Below are 27,548 nucleotides of genomic sequence, written 5' to 3' on the forward strand. Positions count from 1 at the left end.
CTTGTTGTGCGTATCTGTAAGTGTTCCAGATCCGGCTGTGTGCATCTGATTTTGGGTGTGTGTGTGTGTGTGTGTCTCTGTGGGAACTCAAACAGGAAGCTCAGGCATTATAAAACCTCAGCTGTCCTGTAATTTCCAGTGGCTCGTAACAGCATTACCATCTCTGATCATGTTAATCAATAGATTGTCAACCTGCAGTTTTCAAATACTGTTTGATACAAATATTTAAAACTAATAGGAAAATACAAATATTATAATTTTTCTAAGACAATGTTAATGTTGATTTTGTTGTCAGATTATCATACAGTATTTATCACTGCATGAATGTGCCTGAGATGTGTGTACGCGTCACTGTAAACCCAAAAGGTTAGATTATTCCAGTCTCTTATACTGGGCTGTTTTGCGCTTGAAGTGTTTTCTTATTCCTATGCTGAGATGCTGAAAAACACTTATCATGAGCTGAATGTGTGTGAATGAGCACAGTAGCCGGCTAGCCGCGGTTCCATTACATTTGCGATATTTTCTAAATGTTGATAAAAAAAAAACTATTGCGAAATGATGGCGTTTCCATTACCCGATGTTATGCGACTAAAACGTCAATTTTTCCTCTCGTTATAAGTCTATCCAAAAATCATGGCAACGGATGTTGGAAGGTTTACGTATATCTCAGCCACCGCACTAGCCATTATTATTAAGATTTATTTCATTTATTTTTTGAGTTTAATAAAGAACTCTGTCTCGTCGTCTGTCCAATCACACCGCATCATGTACGTCAGGTGACTGTAAATGCGACTAAAAACTGTTTCCCACGAAATATTCCTTTTTCGAATTGCCTGAAAAACCAGGTTTGTTGTTTGTTGCAAAAGCCTATAGATACATTTTAGGTTAAAATACAATGAGAAACATGTAGAATAGACGTTTAAGTGTGTGTGTGTGTGTGTGTGTGTGTGTGTGTGTGTGTGTGTGTGTGTGTGTGTGTGTGTGTGTGTGTGTGTGGAAGGAAGAAGAGTATCCGGTCTTTGTATTGATCAACATATGAGCTCTTTGCCCTCATTACTACAAGTACAGGAACCTGATACAACCATAGATGTTCAGTGTGTGTGTGTGTGTGTGTGTGTGTGTGTCCATGTGCATTCATCATTTCTCTCTGGATCTTCTCACAGCTGTGTGTTACGGCACTCGAGTCCAACACACGCTCATTTCCTCTTTCTCTCTTTCAGCTTTGGGAATCAGACCCGGAACTTCCGTCTCTTTTACGATGGGAAGCATTTTGTGGGGGAGAAACGCTTCGAGTCGATCCACGACCTGGTGACGGACGGTCTGATCACGCTGTACATCGAGACCAAAGCAGCCGAATATATATCTAAGATGACCATCAACCCCATCTACGAGCACGTGGGCTACACCACCCTGAACCGCGAGCCGGCGCTGAAGAAAGCACTGCCCGTCTGCAGAGACATTCCCGACGGGAAAGAGACACCCGGAGACGAGCTGGAGGAGAGGGTGAGATTGCAATTACCCAGCATGCCTCTGTGTGTTTGTCTGCTCTTCTACAGATGAGATTTCATGAGTTTTGCCCACAGATGACCTCAAGTCTCAACCATATTTATGAATATGAATTCTGGGTGGAATACATGTTCCCTCAGTGCCACCTTGGTCTTGTGCACCACACTGCCTCCGCGTGTAGTTGTCTTAGTTTACTTGTATTTGTCCGAATGTTTAGGTTTGTTTTGTGTTTTTGCCAGATTTGGCTGTAAAGGTCATTCGCATCTGCAGTCCCAGGCCAGGATGATGTTATGTAAAAGTACATACAAAAAAAGAAATAAGACAATACAATTTACACACAAAAAAGGACATACTTGGTGGGTGCAACCATTAATCGCGATTAATCGCATCCAAAATAAAAGTTTGTGTTTACATAATGTATATGTGTGTGTGTACTGTGTATAATTATTTTGTATATATAAATACACACACATGCATGTATATATTTAATAAAAATGTGTTATTTATATCTAAAATATTTATATAATATATAATATATATATATATATACACACAGTATAAAAATTTAAATTTTTTCAAAAATATACATGCATGTGTGTGTTTTTATATCTACAAAATAATTATATACAGCACACACATATACATTATGTAAACACAAACTTTTATTTTGGATGAGATTAATCGTGATTAACCATATATCACATTATATATTCCATATAAAAGTCCAGATCAGTGAAAAAAGCATATCCTGTAGAAAAATGTTGTGTTTGTGGTTGTGCTCTGCTCTTTTTGACTTTATTTGTTTTTTTTTAAACTAAACTTGAGCTATATTTTATTATGCTGAAGGACAGCATCAATACAGTATTTTACTATTAGTCCAACTATAGTCAAGATAATCTCCCTGTTTTATATAACATTCATCTACACTACATAATTAATCAATAGTAGTTAACTACATTTAGGCTAATCTAAGTGGGTAATATTATATTTTAGATTTCCTATTTCCTAAGAGGCCTATTTCAACTTTTACTGTTGAAAAGTTTGAGAGCAGGACGATTTTTTTTCTTGAAAGAAATAAAAAAATGTATTTAGCAAGGATGCATTAAATTGACCATTCGAAAGTGACAGTAAGCACATTTATAATGTTACAAAAGATGAGGTTTTTAAATGCTGGGTTTTTTTTCTATTCTTTAAAGAATCCCGAAAAAAGGATCACGGTTTCCACAAAAATATTAAGCAGCACAATCATCGTTTTTGCCATCACAGTAATAAATTATATTTTAAAATCTATTAAAATAGAAAATAGTTATTTTAAATTGTAATAATATTTCACAATATCACTGTTTTTACTGAATTTTTCATCAAATAAATGCAGCCTTTGTGAGCAGGAGAGACTCCTATATTATAATATACCAATATTTATTAACTCTGATTATTTATTAACTCTTTCTCCACCAACGGTTTGAAAAAAGTTGCCAGCATTTGATAATTTTCACAAAATTTCATGGCCCCCAATATATCAAAAGAAACATCTCCTTTTAAACAACAACAACAAACGTTTTAATCTCTGTCATGCATAATTTTTTTTAATCAACACTTGAAGTTTCATTTTTAAAAAAGCAACACTTTAAACAAAAAGCTGAGAAATTTGTATTTTTGTCAAAGACTACGAAGTGCATAAGCAATGCTTTTATCACTTGTTTCTGCTTCTTTTTCACCTGTTTTGAAGGGGAGATTCTGTACCGTATAATAGTGAAAACACGGAAAGCCTGAAAGTTCTGTCAATGGCAGAGAAAGAGTTAAAAGTGAAAAGTTGCTGACTAAATAAACTAAACTAAATTAAATATCTGTTACACTGTATACATTTTTTTTTTTTTTTTTGACAAGTTCTGATTAAAAATTAGCCATCTGAATGAATTTTGCCATAAAATAAATAAATAAAAACTAGGTTAATAGCATCACTTTTTTGTTGCTTGTCTGTGAATCTGTGATCCTGAAATATTTCCTTTTTAGGAAAATAAAAGGAAACAAGCCTGTGATTCGATGCTGTTAGTTAATATGTAGAGAATATTTACCTTGTGTTACTTTTAATATTTGGGATCATCAACATCTTGAAGAGTGTTTGCTGTGTACTTGGATGCGAGTGATGAAAGAACTGCTGTCATGGTGACGAGACAAGTCCTTCTGTCCACATAAATGACAGAATGGCCAAAAGCAAAGTTAAGTAATAAAAATAAACCTGTACTTAAAGGATAGTTTGGGCTATTTTTCCTAAATGTCAGACTTTCAGCAGGCGTGTGTGTGTGAATTGTCCTGCTGTACAGATGTGATTGATGTTGAGTTAATGAGCAGCTGACAGATGCACACAGTCAATTTATCTCCACTTTAATTCATGCATGTAATCAGATAATCAGTGCTGATTTAAACGTGCAGTAATTACTCCTCGCTGAGGCTCAATCTGTTCACAAACAATGGCTGGAAAAGGCATTTTCAAGAGTATAAATATTATGATGACTGTATTTGTATATGAATCTGAAATGTGATGTTCTGTTGATCTCAGGTCCGTGTGGGACAGATATTTCCCTGCGCAGTGTGTTTTGTGGCTCTGTCTGTTCAGTGTAAGGAAGGAGACACACATCTTCAGCAGATCTAGTATCAGTGGTGTGTTGCAGTGACACACACTGAGATCCTGTTGTGGTCAAAGCAAACACTGTCTTTGGTAATACGTCAGCTCAGTTCATCTGTTTGGATCTTTACTGAATCCTATTTTTACCCACAAGTCTTGCTGTTCATAACAGAATAATCATAAGCTGAAACCGTTATCAAAGTATCTCCATATCAGCTGATGTTGTGTAACATGGCCTGGTTCCTCATGGTGGCCTGTGGCAGTTCAGGCAAGAGAGACGCTGTGTCTTGGTTGCCTGAGGACATTAAGAATGTGTTTCATGGACACTTATGTAAGATGGGGTTATTCTGTTAGATGCACTTTCATACTAAGCAATTTTTCTATCCATTGCTGTCTTTGCAAGTCTCGTCTGTTATCGGTTTTAGAGGTTTAGGCTGAATTTGAACCGCTGTGTTTTGAAGCAGTCATTCCATACATGTTTTATCCCTCTTTTCCATCTGACTCTTCATCACAAAGCAAGCTGAAGTTTTTACACCAATGTACAGTGCGTGTGACAAATTTAATCATCGGCGTAGTGCACACATACACACACAAGCTGACAGGTTTTTCTAACTGCACTTACTCTGTACGCTCAGCTCGTATATACGCATTGAACTTTATTTGCAGTAGTTTGGTGGCGACACTTGCCTCAGTTGTTATTCCACAAATGAAAGAGATGAGGCAGAACAACAACAACAAACTACTGAAGACACAACAACGAGACGGCCATGTTGACTAGTGCTTATGTGAAGGGGTTGAAAGATGCATGCAACTGTAGTTTAAACGAGTACAAGTACACTGTAAAAAATTACGGTAAAAGACTGGTTAAAAGAAAGTTTCCGAACTATATACGGTGAATAACTGTGATAGCGCCGTGATGTACGATAACAGTACATTTAATTTTACCGTAAAATACCGTTAAATGTACAGTTTTTGGAAGTGAAAAAGAATGTCATTGTGTAATTTACAGTGAAAAAACATTCCCAGAATTCTCTGCGTGACACTTCACATTTAATGTATTTTTGTAGTTTTGTAGTTTTTCTTAGTTTTTTCTAATCAGTTATGTACATTAGAATTTGATGTTACATCTAATGTTGCTAAATTAATATTTATTTAAAAAATATATATTTCATGTATGTTACCATGATGGTTTTAAGTGTTTGTGTGAATGACAATATGCACCTTCTATATTATATTGTCCTTCTTAGCTTGTGGAAAAGCAGCTTGTGATGAGCTTTGATTCACCACTGTGTTTGTCAGTGTATTACAAAGGTTCAAAACATGTCGGGTTACTCGCGTAACCCATGTTCTCTGAATAGGGAACGAGACGTTGCGTAGCGATGACGCAATGGGAACACCCCCAAGGGCGGTGCCAATTGTCTGAACCCGTATAAAATCACGTCATTGGCCTGATGGCGCGGGCGCCTCCTCAGCGGCGCTACTTCACTCACCCTTTATATAGTGAACCCGCCATCTTCTCCTCAGATTTTCCAACGATGAAGAAGCCCCTAGGCACCGCAACGCAGCGTCTCGTTCCCTATTCAGAGAACATGGGTTACGCGAGTAACCCGACATGTTCTCTTTCATAGGTTCACTTGACGCTGCGTAGCGATGACGCAATGGGAACGATATACCACACACGCCAAGCTAAGCGCTGCCGGATCTGGCCCAACAAGGGACTTTCCTTTTAAAGCCCGAACAGGGCAAAGCAAATTATGCTTCTCCTCCTCAGCAGAGGAAAAAGGTGGCGGACAGAAAGAGTGAAGCTACTTGAGAGTGACGTGGAATGTGGAAGTGGAATGACGTGGACAAAACTTTGGGGACATAACCAGGTCTAGGCCGTAGAAACACCTTCACAAGACCTGGGGCAAACTCCATACGAGGCTCACTCACGGAAAGAGCCTGCAGATCCCCCACGTTGAGAGAGTCCAATGCTAACAAAAGTGCCACCTTGAGAGTCAGAATCCGGTTCTGAGCTTACTCCAAGGGTTCAAAGGGAGGCTCTAATAGCCCCTCCAGAACAACTGATAAATCCCAGGTGGGGACACAAATAGGATGTGCAGGCCTCAAGCGTCTAACTTCACGCATAAACGAGGAGACCAGACGGTGTCTACCTAAGGGGACATCGTCTGACTCCCGATAGACGTCGATAGCCGCGACATAAACTCTCAAGGTGGTAGCAGCTACTCCAGCCACAAACTTATCCTGCAGGAATTCCAGCACTGAACTGACCGGGCAGCTGACTGGGTCCACACCATGAGCCGAACACCAAGACTCAAAAACCTTCCACTTAGAGAAATACAGCAGTCTAGTAGAAGGCACACAAGCGTTATCAATGGTCTCCCGGACATCAGCGGGAAGACCAGACGCCACTGTCACTAGCGATTGCCTCTTATCGGCCACACCCACAGCCTCCATATCTCGGGACGAGGATGCCAAATCCTGTCCTGGAGCTGAGACAGTAGATCTCTCCTGATAGGAATCTGCCATGGGGACCCCTCCACCAGGGAGCTCAGTTCCGAGAACCACGTCTGGGATGGCCAGAATGGGGCTACCAGAAGGAGGCGGATTCCACACTGAGATTAACTTGACCGGAGGAAATGCATACAGTTTCAACACCGGCCACGGATGTGCAAGGGCATCTATCCCCAGAGGTGTCGGATGAGACAGGGAAAACCATGGGCGGCACTGTGTCGAACTCTGAGACACAAAGAGGTCCACCTCCGCCTCGCCAAACATGCTCCAAATTTGAGCCACTGTTTGGCAGTGCAACATCCACTCCTCCGACTTGAGCTTCTGTCTCGACAGAAAGTCCGCTGCAACGTTCAGGTCCCCTGGAACGTGAACTGCTCTCAGCGAAAGAAACCTGTCTTGAGCCCAAAGGAGGAGGCGGCGTGCATGCCTGTCGAGGGTGCGCGACCGCGAGCCTCCCTGGCAATTTACATGGGGCACCACTGCCATGTTGTCTGTCCTGACAATGACATGACTGCCCATCAGGGCCGGGAGAAAATGATCCTGAGCCAGAGAGATGGCTTGCAACTCGAGGCAATTTATGTGCCACGAGAGAAGCTCGCCCATCCAAACACTGCACGCCGGTCTGCCCTCGAAGACTGCACCCCAACCAGTCAGAGAGGCGTCAGTCGTGACAGCCTGGCGACGGCAAACTACACCCATCTTGACCCCCTGAAGTAAAAAGGGGGAGTCTTTCCACCTCCAAAGAGCACAAAGCGGTCTCTAGGCGCTGGGGAACGAGTAGGAGGATCACGGGCCCTCCTAGGCATAAGCTGCTTAAGGGCAGCCGACTACTTCCTAGCAGTTAGGAATTTGTCAACCACTGAATTAACGTGATTCTATTCGGGTTCAGACAATCGGCACCGCCCTGAGGGCATTCCCATTGAGTCATCGCTATGCAGGTGTCGAGTGAACCGATGAAAGAGAACAGATATTAGTATTTCAATAGGTTGTTAAATTAACATTATGGGCCCTATCTTGCACCCAGCGCAATTGACTTTGTACACCGACCCATGTATCATTCCTATTTTGCACCCGCGCACAGTGGACTTTTCCCTCCACAGACGCAAATAAACTAGCAAATGCTTTTGTGCTCCCGGGGGCGGTTCAGCGCAAAGAGGAGGCGTGTTCCGGCGCAAACGTATTTTGCAGGTTTAGAAAACAATTCCGCCACTGACCAGGAAAAACCTAGTCTAAAGTCAGTGGCGCGTTGCGCATGTTATTCATATGCTATTTTAAGGGTGCATGCTTGGCCATAACCAATGTAGCGTGTGCACAACGCGCATACACTTTGCTTATCTCATCTACACAGACACAGCAGTTCTCATTTTTAGAAAACCATACATTATTACAAGGAAAAATATTAACACACGAGGGAAATCATTGTTGTGTCCATGAAGATGTGAAAAAATAGGCATAAATCTAGCTTACACATTTACCCAAATTATTATACACCTGTTTCTTCTTATCTTCTTCTTCTTATGCCCTCCACCCCTCCCGTGGTATGGGCCGCCAAAAGTAGACCTCCAGAGATTTCTGTCCTGGGCCATTTTTTCTAGTTGACTCCAGTTGAAGCCCATCCTTGTGATGTCTGCGTCGAGTTCGCGTCGCCATGTGTTTCTTGGGCGGCCTCGCTTCCGCTTGCCTTGAGGATTCCACCTGAGAGCCTGCCTGGTGATGTTTGTTGGCGGTTTGCGAAGGGTGTGCCCTATCCAACCCCATCTTCTCCTCCAGATTTCTACCTCCACTGGGAGTTGGCATGTCCTTTCCCATAGATTGGTGTTACTGATAGTTTCAGGCCAACGAATGTGGAGAATCCTTCTGTGACAGGTGTTGATGAAGGTTTGGATTTTACTGTTGGTGGCTTTGGTTGTCCTCAAGGTTTCAGCGCCATACAGCAGTACTGATTTCACGTTGGAGTTGAACAGTCGGATCTTGGTAGTCAAGGTCAGCTCTCTGGAAGCCCAGATGTTCTTGAGCTGGATGAAAGCGCCTGTTTAACTGAAGCTAATTTGGGTGTGTTTCTCCATCCCCAATGTCACTTCTGTGTTTTACGGCCCTGACGACAACGTCAAATCCGCCGTTATACTATCAATCAGCCACGGCACAAGTGCGCCTGCTCTTAAAGGGAATGTGAGATGTCGCTCTGATTGGTTTATTTCACGTTACGTCCAAACCACACCTATGAATAATGAACCTTCTTCAGACCAACCCATTTTAGATTTGCGTCGGGCGCAAGAGTCATTTATCCCGCCGGTATAATAGCAACAGCGCCCAAGACCCGCCCACAAAGTTACTTGCGTTTCGCGCTTGATACTTGCGTTTCAGATCGTTAAAATAGGGCCCTATATCAGTTAATGAAATACGGTATTATACTATAAATTTAACTTAAATCTGTAAAACCTAAAATGTTGGTACCATATTTTTTAGGGTAACTTTCTGGCAACCATTCTGGCAGTTTTTTACCATATGATATGTTAAATAATGTTAAATAAGTTAGTAATGATAACAAGAGTGAAGAATGTAATTTGTTTCCGCCAAATGGCTCTCTTTTTACTTAAGATTCTACCATTGTGATTTGTACAGAGGATCTGTAGTTAGGTTGAGCCTTGTAAAGTGTCACTCAAAGTTACAATTATATTATCAACACCCTGTTTAATTCATGAATAAATCAGCGTTTTTGAACATATAAGTTGAATGAACTGTCCTCTCATTGGTCAGAGAACACCTGTTTTTGTTCCTCATTGTGGCTTTTTCTGTAGCAGCCATTACACACACTTATATGGTGGCTACATTCAGCTACATATATAATATTTACCAGTTAGAATGGGAATCGAGGCATTCTTGTATTGCACCTGTTTCGGTGAAGAGCAGTTAGACAACATTAGAGACACACACTCTTGGTTTTCAGCTGTGCTCACCCACAGAATCAGACACTGCTGTTTTTATATAACATTATGACACAGCCTGGGTCGCTGCTCGGTTGGGTCTGATTGCTTTCCCAGCACAAGCAAAACCACTCCAGAATTTGGTTTCAAGCGGGCTGATTCCTCCTCGTGATCTCAGACCTTTTTTTTTTTTTTTTTTTTTTTTTGATGCGGATCCGAGAGCGATTGCCCTGTTAATATATGCCTAAACAAACCAAACTAAGGGGGAAAATGCTAGATTCGGAAACAAATGCTCTAAAGGAGCCAGGTGTGAAAAAGCCCTTGTTCTTTTGACATTGAAGTCCAATTTGTTGTGCAGTTTAGCTTCATTAAATGCAAAAGATGAAAATGGGAAATGTCTACTTTAATAAACCTTGATGCTCTGAGTTCTTGTTACATGTTTACTCAGCCAGGGCAGACAAAGCCATTGCAGTCCATTCTGATTGGCTGAGAATATTTGGATTAACCAATCAGCTGCTTTGTTTTTGTTTGGCAGTGGAACAGTCACAGTGAAGAGAGAGAGAGCAACTGCCTCTGTTTAACGCATAATAAGATTCTGATAATAAGACAAGGCAGAGCACTCTGCTGAGAGCTGATTGGTTTATTTGACGGTTACTTGCGGTTGTGTACCTTGGCAGTCACTCTCTATTCACCCCTATTAGGCCTGTTAAAAGATTATCACATGGTTAAAAAAAGAAACAACACACCTCTGTGACCCAGTTCATCAACTTTGGCCTCAAAAGGTACAGTAGTGGCTAAAAGTCATGTCCACAGGGGGTATTTGTTTTTTATGGCCCTACAAGCTCGATTAAACCATCAAATAGTGAGGAAAATAATTTAGATTTTTTTTTAATATTTTAAATATGAAGGGGGAAAAAACACTAACCTTGGTTCAGGTATTTATCTGACAAAATGATTTTGCAAACTACAGCCGGTTTTATTTTACTATGCAAAAAAAATAAAAAAATGCATAGTAAAACAAAAAGCTCACAGGAAAAAGCATATGCTGACAACAACATAATCAGTTATTAATATTTCATTGGTTCTCTCTTTTTTTGTTCTTTTTTTTTTTGCATGTGTTCATAATTTCTTTGTATGAGAGCCTGACCAAAAATGTGCCATGTTTCATTGCGTTATTATCACAGATAAAAAATCGACTCTATGGCAAGATCTTTAACACATTTATTAAAGGGATAGTTCACTTTGAAATTCATTTTTGGTATGTTTTAGCTTACCTCAAGGGCATCCAAGATGTAGGTGTCTTTTTTTCCGCGGTAGTTTCAATTTTGATATTTTTAGGTCAAACCGTTCTTGTCTGTCAGTCATATAATGCAGGTCTATGGTCACGGTCTCAAAACACAAGCACAGAGTCCAAATTAAAACAATTCCCCGTCGTCCAAATTAAACAATTCCCCATCGTAAGTACACATTGATGGCCTGAGACACGAAACGAGCGGTTTGTGTGAGAAAACGAACAGTATTTATATCGTTTTTACCTCTTGTACACAGCCACGTCCAAGTGATCTGATCTGACGTGTACGCAGACTGGTGCATAGATATATAAACTAGATGTCACCTTAAAGACATTCGTTCCAATGAACTGCCGTAGACAAAGCGACATCTAGTGTATATATATCTATGCACCAGTCTGCGTACACGTCACACACCAGGATGCGCGAGCGCCCTCAGATCACTTGGACGTGGCTGCGTATAAGAGCTAAAAACTATATAAATACTGTTCGTTTTCTCACACAAACCGCTCGTTTCGTGTCTCAGGCCATCAATGTGTACTTATGATGGGGAATTGTTTAATTTGGACGACGGGGAATTGTTTTAATTTGGACTCTGTGCTTGTGTTTTGAGACAGTGACCATAGACCTGCATTATATGACTGACAGACAAGAACGGTTTGACCTAAAAATATCAAAATTTAAACTACCGCGGAAAAAAAGACACCTACATCTTGGATGCCCTTGAGGTAAGCTAAAACATACCAAAAATGAATTTCAAAGTGAACTATCCCTTTAATACTATTTGAATAAAGGTTGAAAATGTCAATTTTTCAAGGTTGGACATCATGTATGGCCACTACTATATATGGCCACTTAAGTTAAATTTAATAATGCTGCTTTAGATGCACAAACTGGCATCTGTGTTGATTGCAAAATTATTATTATTTTTTTATCATAAAAAATAAAAAATAATCTTAAAGGCACAGCATGTAAGTTTCACCGCTAGAGATCGCTTATTCAAAACAATAACAAAGACGTAGCCTAATGACGGAACGTGACACGGACCGTGTCATTGCTTAAAATGGCAGATCTCTCTGGATTTAAAACCTTGTCGGAAACATTTAGGATATTAGGGCTGTGCAACGATTAATACAATAAAATAAAATGTTGTGTTTACATAATATATATGTGTGTGTACTGTGTATAATTATTTTGTATATATAAATACACACAAATGCATGAATATATTTAAGGAAAATGTGTTATTTATTTATAAAATATTCATATTTATATATAATATAAATATATATGTACAGTATATACATGCAAATATTTCTCAAATATATACATGCGTGTGTGTGTGTATTTATATATACAAAATAATTATACACAGTACACACATATATAATGTAAACACAAAATTTTATTTTGGATGCGATTTATCGTTGCACAGCCCTAATATAAGTACACAAGTCAATAAAATATATAACATTGCTCTAGTGGTTTTGGGATATTTTAATGTAAAAATCTTACATATTGTACCTTTAATATCTTTAAATCATCTGGTGTTTTTGTGATTTAAAAAAAAAATATATATATTTTTTTTAATTTATTTATTTTGTGGATGTATGAAGACAGTTCTAGATTTTTTTTTCTTTTTTCTCCAGGGATCTACTAACTAGATGTATGACATGTAATATTGCGTAAAATTACTTGGTGGTCTGAGATTCTGTGTGCATAATGAGGTGTGTGTGTGTGTGTGTGTGTGTGTGTGTGTGTGTGTGTGTGTGTGTGTGTGTGTGTGTGTGTGTGTGTGTGTGTGTGTGTGTGTGTGTGTGTGTGTGTGTGTGTGTGTGTGTGTGTGTGTGTGTGTGTGTGTGTGTGTGTGTGTGTGTGTGTGTGTGTGTGTGTGTGTGTGTGTGTGTGTGTGTGTGTGTGTGTGTGTGTGTGTGTGTGTGTGTCAGTATTCCTCCATGATGATTATTTTCTGGTGTAACTGCTGCATGGAGAGCCACAGGGCTCATTACATCAAACAAAACCAGTCTGACATCTGTGGAACACACTGGACAGGACAGATTTAACTCCAGTGCGTCTGTCTCTGTGTGTGTCAGTGGAAAATCCCCACTGTGATAGAAAATCGTCACTGGGGAAATGTTAATATTGTGTTGATGTCACATCTTACACGTCACACTTTCTACGAAATTCCCTCTAGCCGTGTGAATAACACCAGCCCTTCACAACATTTATCATACACTCTTCTGTTTGATTTATTATTATTTACTCCTCTTCAGCCTCATTGCGCACAGCAGTAAATATTACTGTAATTTTCCATTGTGCGTTTATGACTCATGAATGAGGCTCTAAATGTAAAAGTGTTTGTTTAGATATCCTCTGGATCACAGATGAAGAGGACTCTGATGTAGGAGGTGTGTATGTCTTCAGTCGGATGAATCACTTCAGAAGGCGAACAGGTCGACTGAATCAGGCAGTAAAGGTGTTTTAGGAGCGGATGTTCAGCAGTCTGGAACAGCAGTGCTCATCCAGGCAGCAAACATGCACACGACACACTCGACGTCTTCCTTATAGCTGGAACCTCGGATGTAAAAATAGCATGTGATAGTGATTCAGCCAGAGTCATTCATCTGTTGTTGTTTGGCCTTTTTGAGACCATTAGCTGCCAGTAACTGTGACGAAATCTTCCCAAAGTCCCAAAATCTACTGGTGACCTACAAGTGAACAATTTATAGAATTATATCTCACAATTCTGCTTTTTTTGGCACATTTTTATTTAAATATTTTTTGTCTTTTTAACTGTGTAATGTTAACTTAAAAGTGCGAGATTTTTAAATCATAATTCACAAAATACTGACTCAAAATCCATTGAGAAGTATTGGAAAACAGGAAATGTTGATTGTTCGGGAAGCCTGTTTTCACCATGGAATATTTTTTTAGACCCCGTTTACTCCTGTATTTAGTGTCGTCCACTTGTGATCCGATCGGCCAAACGCATCTTAATACCAGCTGTAAACAGGGCCTTAGTTACATTAAAAAAAATGTTTCATTAAATGAAAATTATTAAATAAAACCACTTGAAGCAAGAAAAGCAGTGTTGATCGGATTTCACTCATTCCTTAAATGACATTTACAGGTTTCACAGTAATTGCTATAGTAATTGTCATTAGCCTACATTAGCAACTGAATATCTGATCTGATCTGATGGTTGAAACTAAAGCTTCACACCTATTTAGCACATCCGTAAACTCATCAGGACATCTATACACATCTATACACTGGCTAGATCTGCTTTGTGTTTGTACACTGATAGGCTTTAATAGCGGCTATAATAGTCTCGAAATTAGTGGGTTGGAAAGAACAACTTTAGACCCTCGTGACTATTTCAAAGTTTTTGAGTTTTTAAAGATTGGACTGAATTTAGTCCCAGTGACAGGCTGAAAACTCACGGATATTTTCTAGATATACCAGAAACAAGTGTTGTGATACATTGAGGAATGGGTTAAAACACTTGATTATAGTCTCTAGTGTAAGTGTGTGTGTCTGTCCTTGCTCTCCTGTCATGCGGGGGAGACGGGAATGTAGTTGAGTTGCGTAACACAATCGATGAGCAGAACACTGTGTGTCAGCCAGAGGAAGTGAACGAGAAAGTTATTTTAGAGAGAGAGAGAGATGGAGATAAAGAAGCAGGACTTGAACAACAACAGCATTTTAAAGGAACGCTTCCCTGCAAAGGCTAAACACAGATTAGGACAACACTGGAACTGAGAATTTAAATTGTTTAAATTTAGTTTTCTTTTCTGAATATCAGCATAGTTGAGCTGAACCCGTCTGTCACATGATGATACTGGAGTGGCATAATGTGGATTAGCACAAAAATGTAGTTCCACTTTTAATGTAGTCCTCCATTAAAATAAGCAAAAATCTATTACTATGGAAATAAATGAGGCCAATTTGTGCAGTAAATATTCAAACACTCACTTTCTCAATAGTATAGCTGCAAAACTATACATATTATATGCATATTAAAATGTTTTTAGTGTGGAAAAAAATAGCTTACTAGCATTTTCTGTGTAGTTATATCCAGTTTTGTTGCCATGAAAACACAAACCATCTCACCAACTCTAAAAACAATTATTCAAAAAGCTTTACATCTAAAATAATACATATTTAATAGAAGTATTAATGTATGTTCACGCGGAAATAGATAAGCTTTCTTTTTTCCCAATATTACACACGTGTTTTGCCTTTGGTCATGTGTTTTTGTAATAAGTTTAAGTTTGATTGCATCTTTGTTGCACGTGTCCTTTTTATGTATGCACTTTACGATGATAAAGTTCACATTTCTGCTTTTAAAACCTCAAAAAACTGTCCCTACTTCCTTTAGAAATGCCTCACTGTACCTAGATTTTGCAAAAAGAAAGTGATAAGTGATGAGTCAATCTTTTTGTAGTTATCAACATCATGCCACAAATGTTGTTGACTGAGCGTAACTTGTATTGAAACCAAAATATTCTTCTAATTCCTTGTTTGTTCAGAGATTATGAGTAATAGTATGATGTAATATGAACCGTCTCTGACATGTACAGTATAGTTAATTTGTGGGATTTTTTGCATGTAAGAGCATTGAGAGGACGGTGATGTGCGTGGTAAACCTTGCCTCCCAGTTCCGGTGTGTGTGATCATTCATCATATATGGTGCTTTTGAGTGTTTTATCGCCTGCGCTGTTGATTATGCATCACTCCGTCCTTATGTAACGTTATATAACATAACCACCCACATCACTGCAGTGCAGAGAAGAGACTTTCTCAAACTTAACTGTGTATTTCAGGGCACTGAATGATGGAATTAAGCTATTCCAATGATTGTAAGCCGTTGAAATCATGATGTTGATGTCACTGACTTCATCTGCATACAGAGAGTGAAGATGATAGAGGGATGAAGGGGAAATGAGGTTAGCTGACGGTTATTATGCAAACTCAACAACGCTTTTAACATTTTACATAACCAGAACATTTTCATTGCAGTTTTTTTTTTGCGTGGTTTGCTAAAATGAGGCTTGTGTTTATAAGAAGTGGGTGATATGAAAGGAGACATTTCATGGCGATGCAAATTTTTCCAGCTCTTTTGAGATTAAAGAGTTCATTGTACTATAAATCACTCTAAATTTCAGAACTTAAAACGTCCTGTCCAGTCCTATAAGAGCATTTATTGAAGGAGTAAAGGAGTAAAATGTGGTGTTGTCTGATTGTGTGTAGCACCTTCTGCTCTGCAGATACGTTATATAACAATATCTCTGATCATTTTAGTCGGATATTAACATTTTAAGCGTCAATTTCAGTTGTGATTTTCACTATGAATAGGTGTATGGGTAGAATAGTAAAATTACCATATAGACTTTTCAACTTATTAAAATTGTAAAAAGATCGTCAAACTCTGCTTTTTTTGTTGTAATTTGGTAGAAGCGTCGAAATGAATCACATGCAACATGGACCGGTATAGCAGGTTTTGTGCCTATACAGTTCATGGTAATTTTACTACTTTTCATTACTAAGTTTCATTTTCAAAACATATTTGCTACAATTAAGTAATTTAGTATAGTGTTGGGTCATCAGTTGATGTCAATGGGTCCTGAAACAAAACAACTAATGACTTAGATTGCTTTACGACTAGGGTAATAAGTCATTTTACTGAATAATTGATGTAAGTGCTTTAGAAAAGAGGTGTGCTTGAAATCACTGCTTTTAAATCCTCGGTAATGTCTTGCCCCAAGTGTGATACTGTAAATGTGATTTTAGATTTTTTGTGTTTTACAAACTCAGGGATGAGTCACAATTACTTATTATGAAAACAGCATGTCCAGATGTTGATAGAGCTTTATTTAAAGGTAGGGTAGGCAATTTGTTTTATAAACACTTTTTGTTATACTGGATGAAACTGTCTTCACATCCTGATAGCAATCAATAATAGAAGTGATCTGAATATTAAAACATGTACATATATCTTCTGTGTAAATCTCTGGATCAGAAAAATATTCATCCAAGCATTTGCATTCGGTCCGAATGCAGTGATACGATGTCCTACCTGACTGTCAACATATGTATTTCCACACCTCCACGTCGTAGACAGATGTCAGTCACCGAGCGCCGCCTTTAACAGTTCATCCTGAACCAAAACATCGAGCTTATGCGTTCACGCCATGTCATAACCGTTAATGTGAGATGGAAACCCGTGAAGTTCTGCCCAGAGCTCTTCGCGTCCTCAGACTCATATTTATGCGTTTCTGGTGGTACAACTAGAGCTCTTCAAGTTGTTTGCGTTCATTATTATTGTAATGTTATGTGCTTTGAGACGAGGTAATAATCTGCTGTGATCATTCATGTGTTTTGAAGGAGGCGTGGCTTTAGAGAGGCTCTGAAGGGAGGGTGGGATCTCATGCTTTTAAAGCTAGCTCGCTATTACTAGCATCTCCGAAAATGCCTACCCTACCTTTAACCAGGAATATTGCTTTAAAATTTTGTTGGAAAGTAATCTTGAGTTTAAAAGTGTAATTGAATCTTCGCCATCAATGGCATTAAATAAATAAATAAACAGGCTTGTTTACCAAACTCTCCCACCATCTACCATTGGTTGGTCGAATTGACTCACAACCCATTGGTTGTCAAAACCAATTTAAAGCCTCTGATAAGCTGAGCAATGTGGAATTACATGAAAAGTTTTTTAAAGGGGTCCTATTATACTCATTTACAGGCTCATAATTTTGTTTATGGGGTCTACTAGAATACCTTAACATCATTTAATGTAAAAAAAAACACCTCATTATTTTTCTCATAATTTGCATTGTTGCAGCACCTGATTTCACCCTCTGTCTGAACTCTCGGTTTTAGTTTCGGTTTCTTTAAAGCCCGCCTTCCAAAAAGCGCAGTCAGCTCTGATTGGTCAGTCGGCTCTAGCCAGTTGTGATTGGTCCACCGCTTAGAGCGTGTGTCAGAAATGTAACGCCCCTTACCATTACCGGTGAGGACCAGCTCCGGAAACTTCCTGAATATGCCGATATGATCGACCCGAAACACCTTTTTAAGCACAACTTGTGCACGATGTTTCACTGTGGTAATTGTTTTATTTTATATCTCTCTTACATTTCAGATGTGATGTTAGAATTGTGTTATAACATTTACATTTTATTCATTTAGCAGACACTTTTATCCAAAGCGACTTACAAATGAGAACGATAGAAGCAGTTAAACTAACAATCGGACAACAATATGCAAGTGCTATGACCCTTCTCAGTTTAATCTAATGCAGTACCGGTACTTTTTTTTTATTTTTTATTTTTATTAAGACAATAGATATAGAATAGAAGATAAAGTGTTAGTATTAATGGATCAAGTGTTGCCGAAAAACATCCGACCTGCATCAAACTGCATCGTTGCGAAAGAAGTTGTTAGGAAAATAATTAAAGCACAACTAAAAGGTTGCAGTTGCACTGCTGAGAAATAGTGTTAAAGATAGTGTGAGATAGGCCTTAGGAAAGCTGAGAAAAGAGGGTTTAGATTCAGGGTGGACAAAACAGCATCACTTGGACAAGGCGAAATCACACCACTAATGCTGCTCAACCGGGCCTAACCCCTTCTCTGCGTATACCTCGGGCAGAGTTATGAGGAATGAGGAATATTGTGACGTGTTCATCCCTGGAAGAAAACTCAAGACTACAATGTTTCAGGTTTCAGGGAGTTCAGAAACACTGACACTGATATAGAGAAGAACTGCCTTTGTAACTTTGCAGAGCTTTTTCAGGCTCAAACATCAACATTACACACTCTCTCTCTCTCTCTCTCTCTCTCTCTCTCTCTCTCTCTCTCTCTCTCTCTCTCTCTCTCTCTCTCTCTCTCTCTCTCTCTCTCTCTCTCTCTCTCTCTGGCTGAGATAATGGCAGACCCATCAGGTGTTGTGTGTCAGACTGAATGATTTTCACTTGTGTGGTTTTGGGAGAAGAAAGGAAATGGCCTTGAATTAGCCATTCTTCGCCTCCGCCCATTTATGACCGCCGTTTTGCCCCAGACACATTTGAGAAAGCAGAAAAATCAATCTTGTCAATTAGAGATCGGACAGAAAGCCCAGTTCCTGCCAGACACACTGTCCCATACGGTCCTCTCGAAGCGGCGTGTGCGTGTGAAATGACCCGGGATGCCATGTTGAACACACCTGCTGGCACAGGTAACAGTCGTGTGTGTGAAGGTCCTTCAGGTCTGCGGAGAGATGGGACACTCGGACGCGGAGCGTTTCATCTTTGCTCCAGCGGTTTCATATTCTCTGCCTCCGTTTGGCTTATTGATCTGGAAGCCAGAGGCGGGAGGTCTCTCTACGTTCGGGCACTTTACTCTCTGTGCTGGAGAGAATCCAGTCCTCTATTGATCAAAGAGTGTGTGTGTGTGTGTGTGTGTGTCTGGATCCAACATACTGCTTTGAGAAGAGAATCCAGCTGAGATGAGAGGAAGATTGAGGAAGAGTATATAATAAAAAAAAAAATTCAGTTCAAACTACAGATTAAAGAGTTCAGATTTGAAGATCTTCACACATGCACCATGGTTAATTAATGCAAAAATAGATTTCTATTTTATTAAAACAGCGGGAGTGGTGCTTGCCCATGCAAACTATAATAAAACACAATATTACTGTATTTTGAATCAAATAAATGCAGTCTTTGTGAGCATAAGAGACTCACTTTTAAAGACATTAAGAAATGTTACCGACCCCGAACTTTTGAACTGTAGTGCATATGATATAATTTTATTTAATTCGCTTATTTTACACAAGATTTCCTTAAAATGAACCTCAGAGACGCAGTTTTTGACCAATGCCTTTCAAAACATCAGGCAATTATCAGCCGATGAATCTTCCTGGCCGATATATCAGTGTGTCACTAATATACAGAATAATAATAGCACATAAACAGAGACTGTTCAGACATAATCTCTGGCTGATCTCTTTGGGGTCGTTTGTCTGATGCTGTCAGTGTGATTTATGAAGGCAGATTGGAGATTCGCACGTGTTGTGTGTGATTGAGAGGAAAGACTCGTGCTCGTTTGTAAAGCGGGACGTAGATTTAATTACACACAGAACACCTGATGTATCCCAGTGTCCAATAAGGAAATTCACTCCAAGAATTGGGTTTTATTCATGTTTTATGACAAATTCATTTCATTGAACAGTAAATGTGACATGAAATATTGATTTGAAATCACTGGCATGATACAAGAGATATGAAACTAGCACGTCTAAGATGTAGTTAGGACATCGGTTGGTCAGTTCATCATCACTATAGAAAAAAACACATTTGATCTCAGAATTGACCAATCACAGTCAAGTATTCCAGAGGGCCAATGGTAATCATCGAATGGCAAAGGCTGTGATGTGATGTTTGCAGCGGCTCAGAGCGGTTCAGCTTCACACAAACTCCATCACTGCATCAACAACACACATTTCAAGAGTCATTTAGAAAGTGCATTTAACAGCTTCCGGTCCAAAAAAGGGAAACTTTAAGGAATTTTTTCCATCAAAATAAAAGTTTGATTGTTTACCGGTTTAAAATTAAGAATGGTAATAAATCTTTTTTCCTAAAATCTTGATTGTATTAAGTCATATTTCTTATATCATATTATTATTATGGTTAATGGTTGATCATTTGAAAATTTATAATAGACATCTATAAATATTAGTAATGCAATTTTACAGTTATAACAATAGTTTTTCTGAAATATTTTTTTGGGGGGTTTTACAGTGAAATATTTTAATAGTATCTTCATTTAGTATAATAATCATTATTATTATTATTTTATATTGATGTACAACCACAACATTTTGCAGCTGTACAAACAAGCACAGCAAACCTGGACTTTTTTGTATCGCAATTGGAATTATTTTTTTAATCGTGCATCCCTAATACATAGTGTGGGTTGTGTTTATGGTACATCCGTGTGCTTTTATTCGAGGAGAATGAGCTCAGAGCTCATCCATGACTCATTCACCTCTCATTACAGTCCTCTCTCTCTCTCTCTCTCTCTCTCTCTCTCTCTCAGCCCACTCATGCAGTGATTGGGGGGTTGGTTGCTGTAAGGTGGGGTGAGCTCACTGATAAAGCTCTGCTGGGATTGGCTGATTTGAGCTGTGTAATTCAGTGTGACTGTGTTTGGGTCCTCCCTCTCTCGCCCCCTCTCTCTCTCTTTGAGGCAGCGCTCCAGTGAGGATATCTTCAGCTCGCAGGCAGGACAGGATTAACTCAACAACTCATCTCATCTGCATATAGATGCCCAGGGAGAAGCACACACACACACACACTCACTCACACTCAGGGCTTCATACATCCGTTGAAGAAACTCTATTTGGACTAATTGGATGGTCATATTGGTGATTGAATAGATTTTTTCCAGCATCAAATCTCTGGCAGAAGATGTAGTAGAGTCTGTTAGGAGACCTCGGAGTTGTGCAGAGTTTATTCGGTCGGTGTGTTTGGCGTGGGGTGGAGTGTGAGATGCCGTCCCGCGAGTCCTATGTTCTCCGTAAGCAGGAGAAGTCGCTGGTGCACAAGGCCAAGGCCGAGGGGAAGGAGCAGGGCATGGTGGCAGCGGCTCTGGGGATGAAGATGAGTCCTCAGAAACCTCCCGCCACGCTCTGGCAACCTCTCAAACTGTTTGCTTATTCGCAGCTCACGTCGCTGGTCCGGCGAGCCACGCTGAAGGAGAGTGAACGCGCGCCCAAGTACGAGAAAGTCCACAACTTCAAGGTAAGGACCCGCTAAGCCTCATGGCCTGCTTTCATTGGATCATTTTACTGGAGATGATGTTGGCATGAAGACGTTATTAGAAAGGGGGTTTTGACAGATTTTTTTAGGGGGGGAAACGGAATTTAAAGTTTATTTTTGTTACTTGATTGGATTTTCTTCTTGTTTTATGCATAAAGCTCACTTCTTTGAGTTTGATTTGTGCTTAAAGAACAAAAACTATTTGCTTACAGGATGAGAAACAAAATGTGCGTAGAAATGTTTTTGGGTTTATCACCAATAAATAATATTATTATATGTTGTGTATCAACATTGTTTTGTATTCCATCAAAATGGTCCGTTATTTTCTGTGATTCATTGAAATGTTTTGAAAAATTTTGTGGTGTTGTGACATTATAAAAGAAAAAAAAAATTGCCCAAATTTTCTGATAAAAAAAAATAATATATATATATATATATATATATATTTTTTTTTTTTTATGCATAAAGTTCACTTGAATTAAATGGGATAAGAAAATAAACTTAGTAATATGTTTGGTAAATAATATTGGTAATATTATCATTTGTGGTGCATCAACATTGTTGTACGTTCTTTCAAAATGGTCTAAATTTTTCTGATTAATTGAAATGTTTTGTACATTTTAAGTCTTTGTGACATTATAAAAGTCTTTAAAAAGTAATACCACAACATTTTAAAGAATTTGAAGTTTATTTTTGTAACTTGATTTGCATTTTTTTTCTTGTCTCATAGATAAAGCTAGCTTAATTTAGTTTAATTTGTGCCTAAAACAAGAACAATGGTAATGGGATAAGAGAATAATATTTTTGGTAAATAATGTTGCTAATATTATTATTCGTGGTGTATAAAAAAATTGTTTTGCATTCTTTCAAAATGGTCTCGATTCTGTCTAAATTTGACCATGATTAATTTAAATGTTTGGCAATCTTATGTCATTTTTTAAGCAAATGTGTCATAGGATGCTATGCAAATGTGATTTAAACGCGTCCCGAGGGGAGTGCTGTTGCCGTGGCAGCGGTGCAGGTTTCAGGAGACGTTGGAGGAGTTAACCGGGAATCTGTTTAAGGCCAGAGGTTCGGAAAAACAAATGGAATAAATGCATCTTCTGTTTGTGTTGGAGAGGAAAGGGAGCGCGGGGGTGACAGATGGAGAGATTAGGGAACTGATAGAGGGATGGTAAACACATAGCAGTGTTTCCTCATTTGGCTTGTATCATGAGCAAGTCCTGCCGTCCCGTCCCAGAACCCCCCTCATGTCCTCAAACCTCACAGACTGCTGACTCCACAAACAGCTCTTTCTGCTCCTTTCTTTCCCTCACGCCTGCTTTTCTCCTGTTTGTCGCATGGTTATCCCCCGTTCTAGATGCTCAGATACTGGATGTTGGCTGGTTTCATCAGCAGGACGGTTAATAAGTAGTTATATTTGTTAGAAACATGGAGATCATTACACACTAAGCATTGCATTACAGTAAATAAACCCTGAGTCAAACGAACCACAATGCATTCAGACACCTTTAACATTTCTCACATTATCACAGTTTATTCACTATTAATAAAATATGACAAGAACTCAGAGTTATGAAATCAGTTGATATTTCACTGGTTTTGTTCATCCTTCTGTTAGACTCTCTCTCAGATGAGTTATGTTGAATATCTGTCAGCTGTTAAATTTAACTACACAATTAGATAATACCAGTTTAGCTCAAACAATTACCAAGCAATGCTTCATTTAGTTCAGTCTGCGTGTAAAAAGGTCCATTAGCAATTAAAGAAAAAACACACTGGTCAAAGTGTCTGAGTTTTTTAGTGTCTAAATGTTACTGGTAGTCACTAGCTGTGTTTCCATTACCCTTCAAATTGCGCAAATTGAAATTGCGAATTGAAAATACGCCCAATGGAAACACGTCAATTTCGCAAAAACTCCCATTTATCGCAAAAAAGTTTTCACGCTCGCATGAGGAGGTTTTTCAGGCAATTCAAAAAAGAAATATTTCGCAAAACTGCAATGAAAACAGTTTTTGCGCATTTCCAGGTCACCTGACGTAGATGACGCGGTGTGTTTGGACAGAATACGAGACAGAGTTCTTAAATTCATAAAAGACAGAAGAATTACAAGAATAATGGATTCTAAACCTCAAATAAATGCTACAATCAAGACCTTGAAGCAGATCTGAGGGAGAAACACCCAGAAACACCTCATATGTGCCGCTCACAAGTATAATAAGGGTCGTTCCTCACCATTAATGCTTGGAAAACACACATACATCTCCTTCGGTTAATAATAATGGCTAGTGGAGTGGCCGGGATATAGTACATAAACCTACCAACGTCTGTTGCCATAGTTTTTGGAATTATTTTACTAATCGCGAGAGTAAAAAATGAAGTTTTATTCGCATAACATCGGTTAATGTAAACGGCGTCATTTCGCAATCGTTTTTTATCGATATTTAGAAAAAATCGCAAAAGTTTTGCTCAAATCTGTAATGGAAACGCGCCCACTGTATGAAGGATCTTTGGTTATAAAATGTCACAGTTTACTTTATTTTGCTATCCTCATTTACATAAATAAACTATAGTATCCTGCACCCACTAGTAAAAAAATATACAAATTTATATGCGGTGTCTGAACAATTTTTGGTTTGACTGTATAAGAAATATATAGAAGAAAGAGAAAGAGTAGAGAGTAGTACAAGGAACATAACTATAGCACATCAATGTTTTAGGTAAACTGAAACCAGAGACGACACTCAGTTCTACAGTTAAGAATAAGAAACAAGGCTTTCTTTTGATAATCATGTAAACCACATGCTTTTCTTTGTCCTCTTTTCCATAAACCGCTCAAATCCCCACAGCTCTGTAAATATTAAATCATTTATCTTCCTCAGGCCTCTTTTATATGTAAATAGGGCACTTCTCGGGTTGATGTCGGTTTGATGTACACTGATTTCATCATCTACTGTAAGACGGTCGTGGTGTTACTGGTGTGTCCCGTACCAGCGTGTGCACGCGTCTGATTGGACGAGCTGTAACCTGGAGAGAGCGAGCGAGAGTGCAGGGCTTTCCTCTCTCTCTCTCTCTGATTAATTGAGATTGGATTAATCAGAATCAGCTTTGACTCACGCATTCATCTTTATTAGCAGGTGTGAGCGGCTCACGGGAGCAGGAGTGTGTTCACGTGTGGTGTGTTTGTCCCGCAGGTGCACACCTTCAGAGGGCCACACTGGTGCGAGTACTGCGCTAACTTCATGTGGGGACTCATCGCTCAGGGAGTCAAATGTGCAGGTAAATACACACACACACCCGATGCAAACATCACCCTGGGAATCAGGTTTTTCACCTATTACCATTGCTTTTACATAGTTATTATGTTATGACGTAGTTATTACTAGTTTCATTTTATTATATTTTATAATATGTATTGTATATTTACATACATTCATATATATATATATATATATATATATATATATATATATATATATATATATATATATATATATATATATATATCCTTTTACACAGGAGAACTTAAAGTTTCAAACTATCTCATTTAAAGTCCCTATTTTAACATTTATTTTGTCTGAGAATGGATGAATTTACCAGATTTAAAAAATATATATATATTTTTTTTTTTACTGTGAACTCAAACAGAAGCTCCTGAAGTTTGGATTTTTCCCTTTAGAAAGTTATACCTGGATGTTCTAGATTTCCAGATGAAATTTTATCCCAATCCCTAAACAAGTTATGGCCATTTATTACAACATTATTATTATAGGCGCTTTTCAGAGAAAACTTGTGTTTTTTTATTTACTGACAATCTAGATGTGTCCAAAAAAGTTCAGTCCATAAGTCCATAACCTGCGAATGCTCTACATACCCAAGCCATTCGTGGTCTTGCTAATTAACTTTAACACTATAAACATTAACACTCTTTTGTTATGTGTCGTCATCAATGTCCTGCGTTCTCATTGGTTTATGCTCTGTTGTTATGGATCGTCATCACTGTCCTGCGTTCTCATTGGTTTGCAATCTGTTGCCTTCTCATTGGTTTACGATCTGTTGTTATGGATCGTCATCACTGTCCTGCGTTCTCATTGGTTCACACTCTGTTGTTATGGATCATCATCACTGTCCCGCGTTCTCATTGGTTCACGCTCTGTTGTTATGGATCGTCATCACTGTCCTGCGTTCTCATTGGTTTGCTGGCATATGGGGTGTTTAATACGCTGTCCAATGTCCAAGAGGAAAAATGTGCTGCTGCTGCCAAATCTCGATCACGAAAATCACATTGCATTTGATACAAAACTAAATAGACTAAATTAAGTGGAAAAAAGTGAAACCTGAAATTATTTTCATAGTACTTTGTTTCTCCATAAGGAAATGTATTGTTAACGAAAATGTATAAACTGTTAAAGATAGAACTACTGTAAGTAGACCTACTGTAACTATCTGAGGCTGTTAATCATAGTCTGTGTGTTTGTTAAAGTCATCAGTTTGCATTATTTCAGCATATTTTTAAAGCATACTTATATTTTTATTATAGCTACTTACATTTATTCTAATTACATTTTACGCATAATAGGCTTCTAATATTGATTATTTTATGCTTATTTTTAACTCAATAAAAAAAACCCACTTCTGGCATACATTTAAATTTGTCTTATTTGTCGTCTCTGATTTAGATGCGTGTCCTCAGCCGATGTGCCGTACCGTTTAAAGAGAAGCATGTCATTTCTCTGACACTAGCGCCACCTAGTGGAATTACAAAAATACAGCATATTTTGTCCCTTTTGCGCGTCGCACCTGACACAAATCAGATACAACTCAACTGCTTTTACGGGTGCTTGTGAAAGCATCAACAGGTAAATGTAGGCTACTTTCAATAAAAATTTCAATTTATATTATATATAAAACTTTAGCTGTCTTGCTATGTGTCGTAGCAGTAAGCAACTAAGCAGTGAACACGAAACCCATCCAACGTATCTCGCCACTGATATATATATATATATATATATAATATTCATTATAAACATAAACGCCAAACACAGTAAGTAGAGACAACAATTGTGAAAATTGTCTTGTGAAACAAAACCTATGTTTATTGGTTGAGTAGATGATAGTTTCAACCAATCTGGGCATGGGGGCGGGACTTAACATCAATAATCATTTCTGTTTGGCTCAGAAGAACAAACCGCATGAGTTTCTTTGACGAATCAATGCTGATCAAAACTTGATGAAGCAATCACATTCACTACGGAGCCTCTGAATGTCCGACTCGGACAAACACGACACCATGAGACCATACACACGATGAATCTCCTCTTTTCAAAAGTTTTTAAAGCACACAGATTGGATTAGCGGTTCAAAAGTTATTAAACATTTAAGAACAATAGTTATTTTTAGCCGTGGGCGGCTGTCTCTGTAAAAATCTCCTCTTTTCTTTCAAAATAAAATAAAAAATACAATGTGTATAACACTTTTATCATTTGTTTCTGCTGCTTCTTTTCCTGTGTTTTGATCAGGAGATTCAGTACTAGATGTGTAATAGCGCCCCCTACCGTATAACAGTGAAAGCCGGATAATTCCGTCAATGGCGCGGAAAGAGTTAATAATCTAAAGAACCTGTTTCCACTATAAAGAACAATAAATGTGCTTCACTCCTCAGCCTTTTTGAGGAATTACAATCCCATTTGGTCCATGAACTGTTGTTTACGCTCGTCTTCTAGCGCTTCTCCCCTTCGCCACTATAGCCGTCATTACTTTCACCTCCGCTTGTGGTTTTAACACATTCTCTACATTGACCTTTGTTGTTGGTTACAAACAGTTGATTAACTTAAGCTTCACACTTTTTTCACACCATAATAAACAAAGGAAGTCAAATGCGGTGGTTTATACC

General features: G+C 38.6%; 2 protein-coding genes and 1 long non-coding RNA gene across 3 annotated transcripts in view; 1 reads left to right on the top strand and 2 right to left on the bottom strand.

Annotated features, from left to right (window-relative positions):
• LOC309503587 overlaps positions 1–27,548 on the bottom strand; it is a 72,113-nt gene that overhangs the window by 36,556 nt on the left and 8,009 nt on the right. The gene's annotated exons all lie outside the window — the stretch shown is intronic.
• chn1 (chimerin 1) overlaps positions 1–27,548 on the top strand; it is a 56,260-nt gene that overhangs the window by 18,792 nt on the left and 9,920 nt on the right. The window contains exons 6-8 of the mRNA XM_082176203.1: positions 1,221–1,503; positions 21,560–21,637; positions 24,850–24,934. Of these exons, the coding sequence (XP_082032329.1) occupies positions 1,221–1,503; positions 21,560–21,637; positions 24,850–24,934 (446 nt within the window). The remainder of the gene's footprint in view (positions 1–1,220; positions 1,504–21,559; positions 21,638–24,849; positions 24,935–27,548) is intronic.
• LOC309503410 (uncharacterized protein) lies at positions 5,230–10,792 on the bottom strand. Its single transcript, XM_082176228.1, has 2 exons — positions 8,685–10,792; positions 5,230–8,146 (listed from the first exon to the last, which is right to left on the bottom strand). Exon 2 carries the CDS (start codon positions 7,343–7,345, stop codon positions 6,149–6,151), a length of 1,197 nt encoding a protein of 398 aa, XP_082032354.1. The 5' UTR covers positions 7,346–8,146; positions 8,685–10,792; the 3' UTR covers positions 5,230–6,148.

This window comes from Leuciscus leuciscus (assembly GCF_965113295.1).
Source record: "Leuciscus leuciscus genome assembly, chromosome: 7".
Lineage (NCBI taxonomy): Eukaryota > Metazoa > Chordata > Actinopteri > Cypriniformes > Leuciscidae > Leuciscus > Leuciscus leuciscus.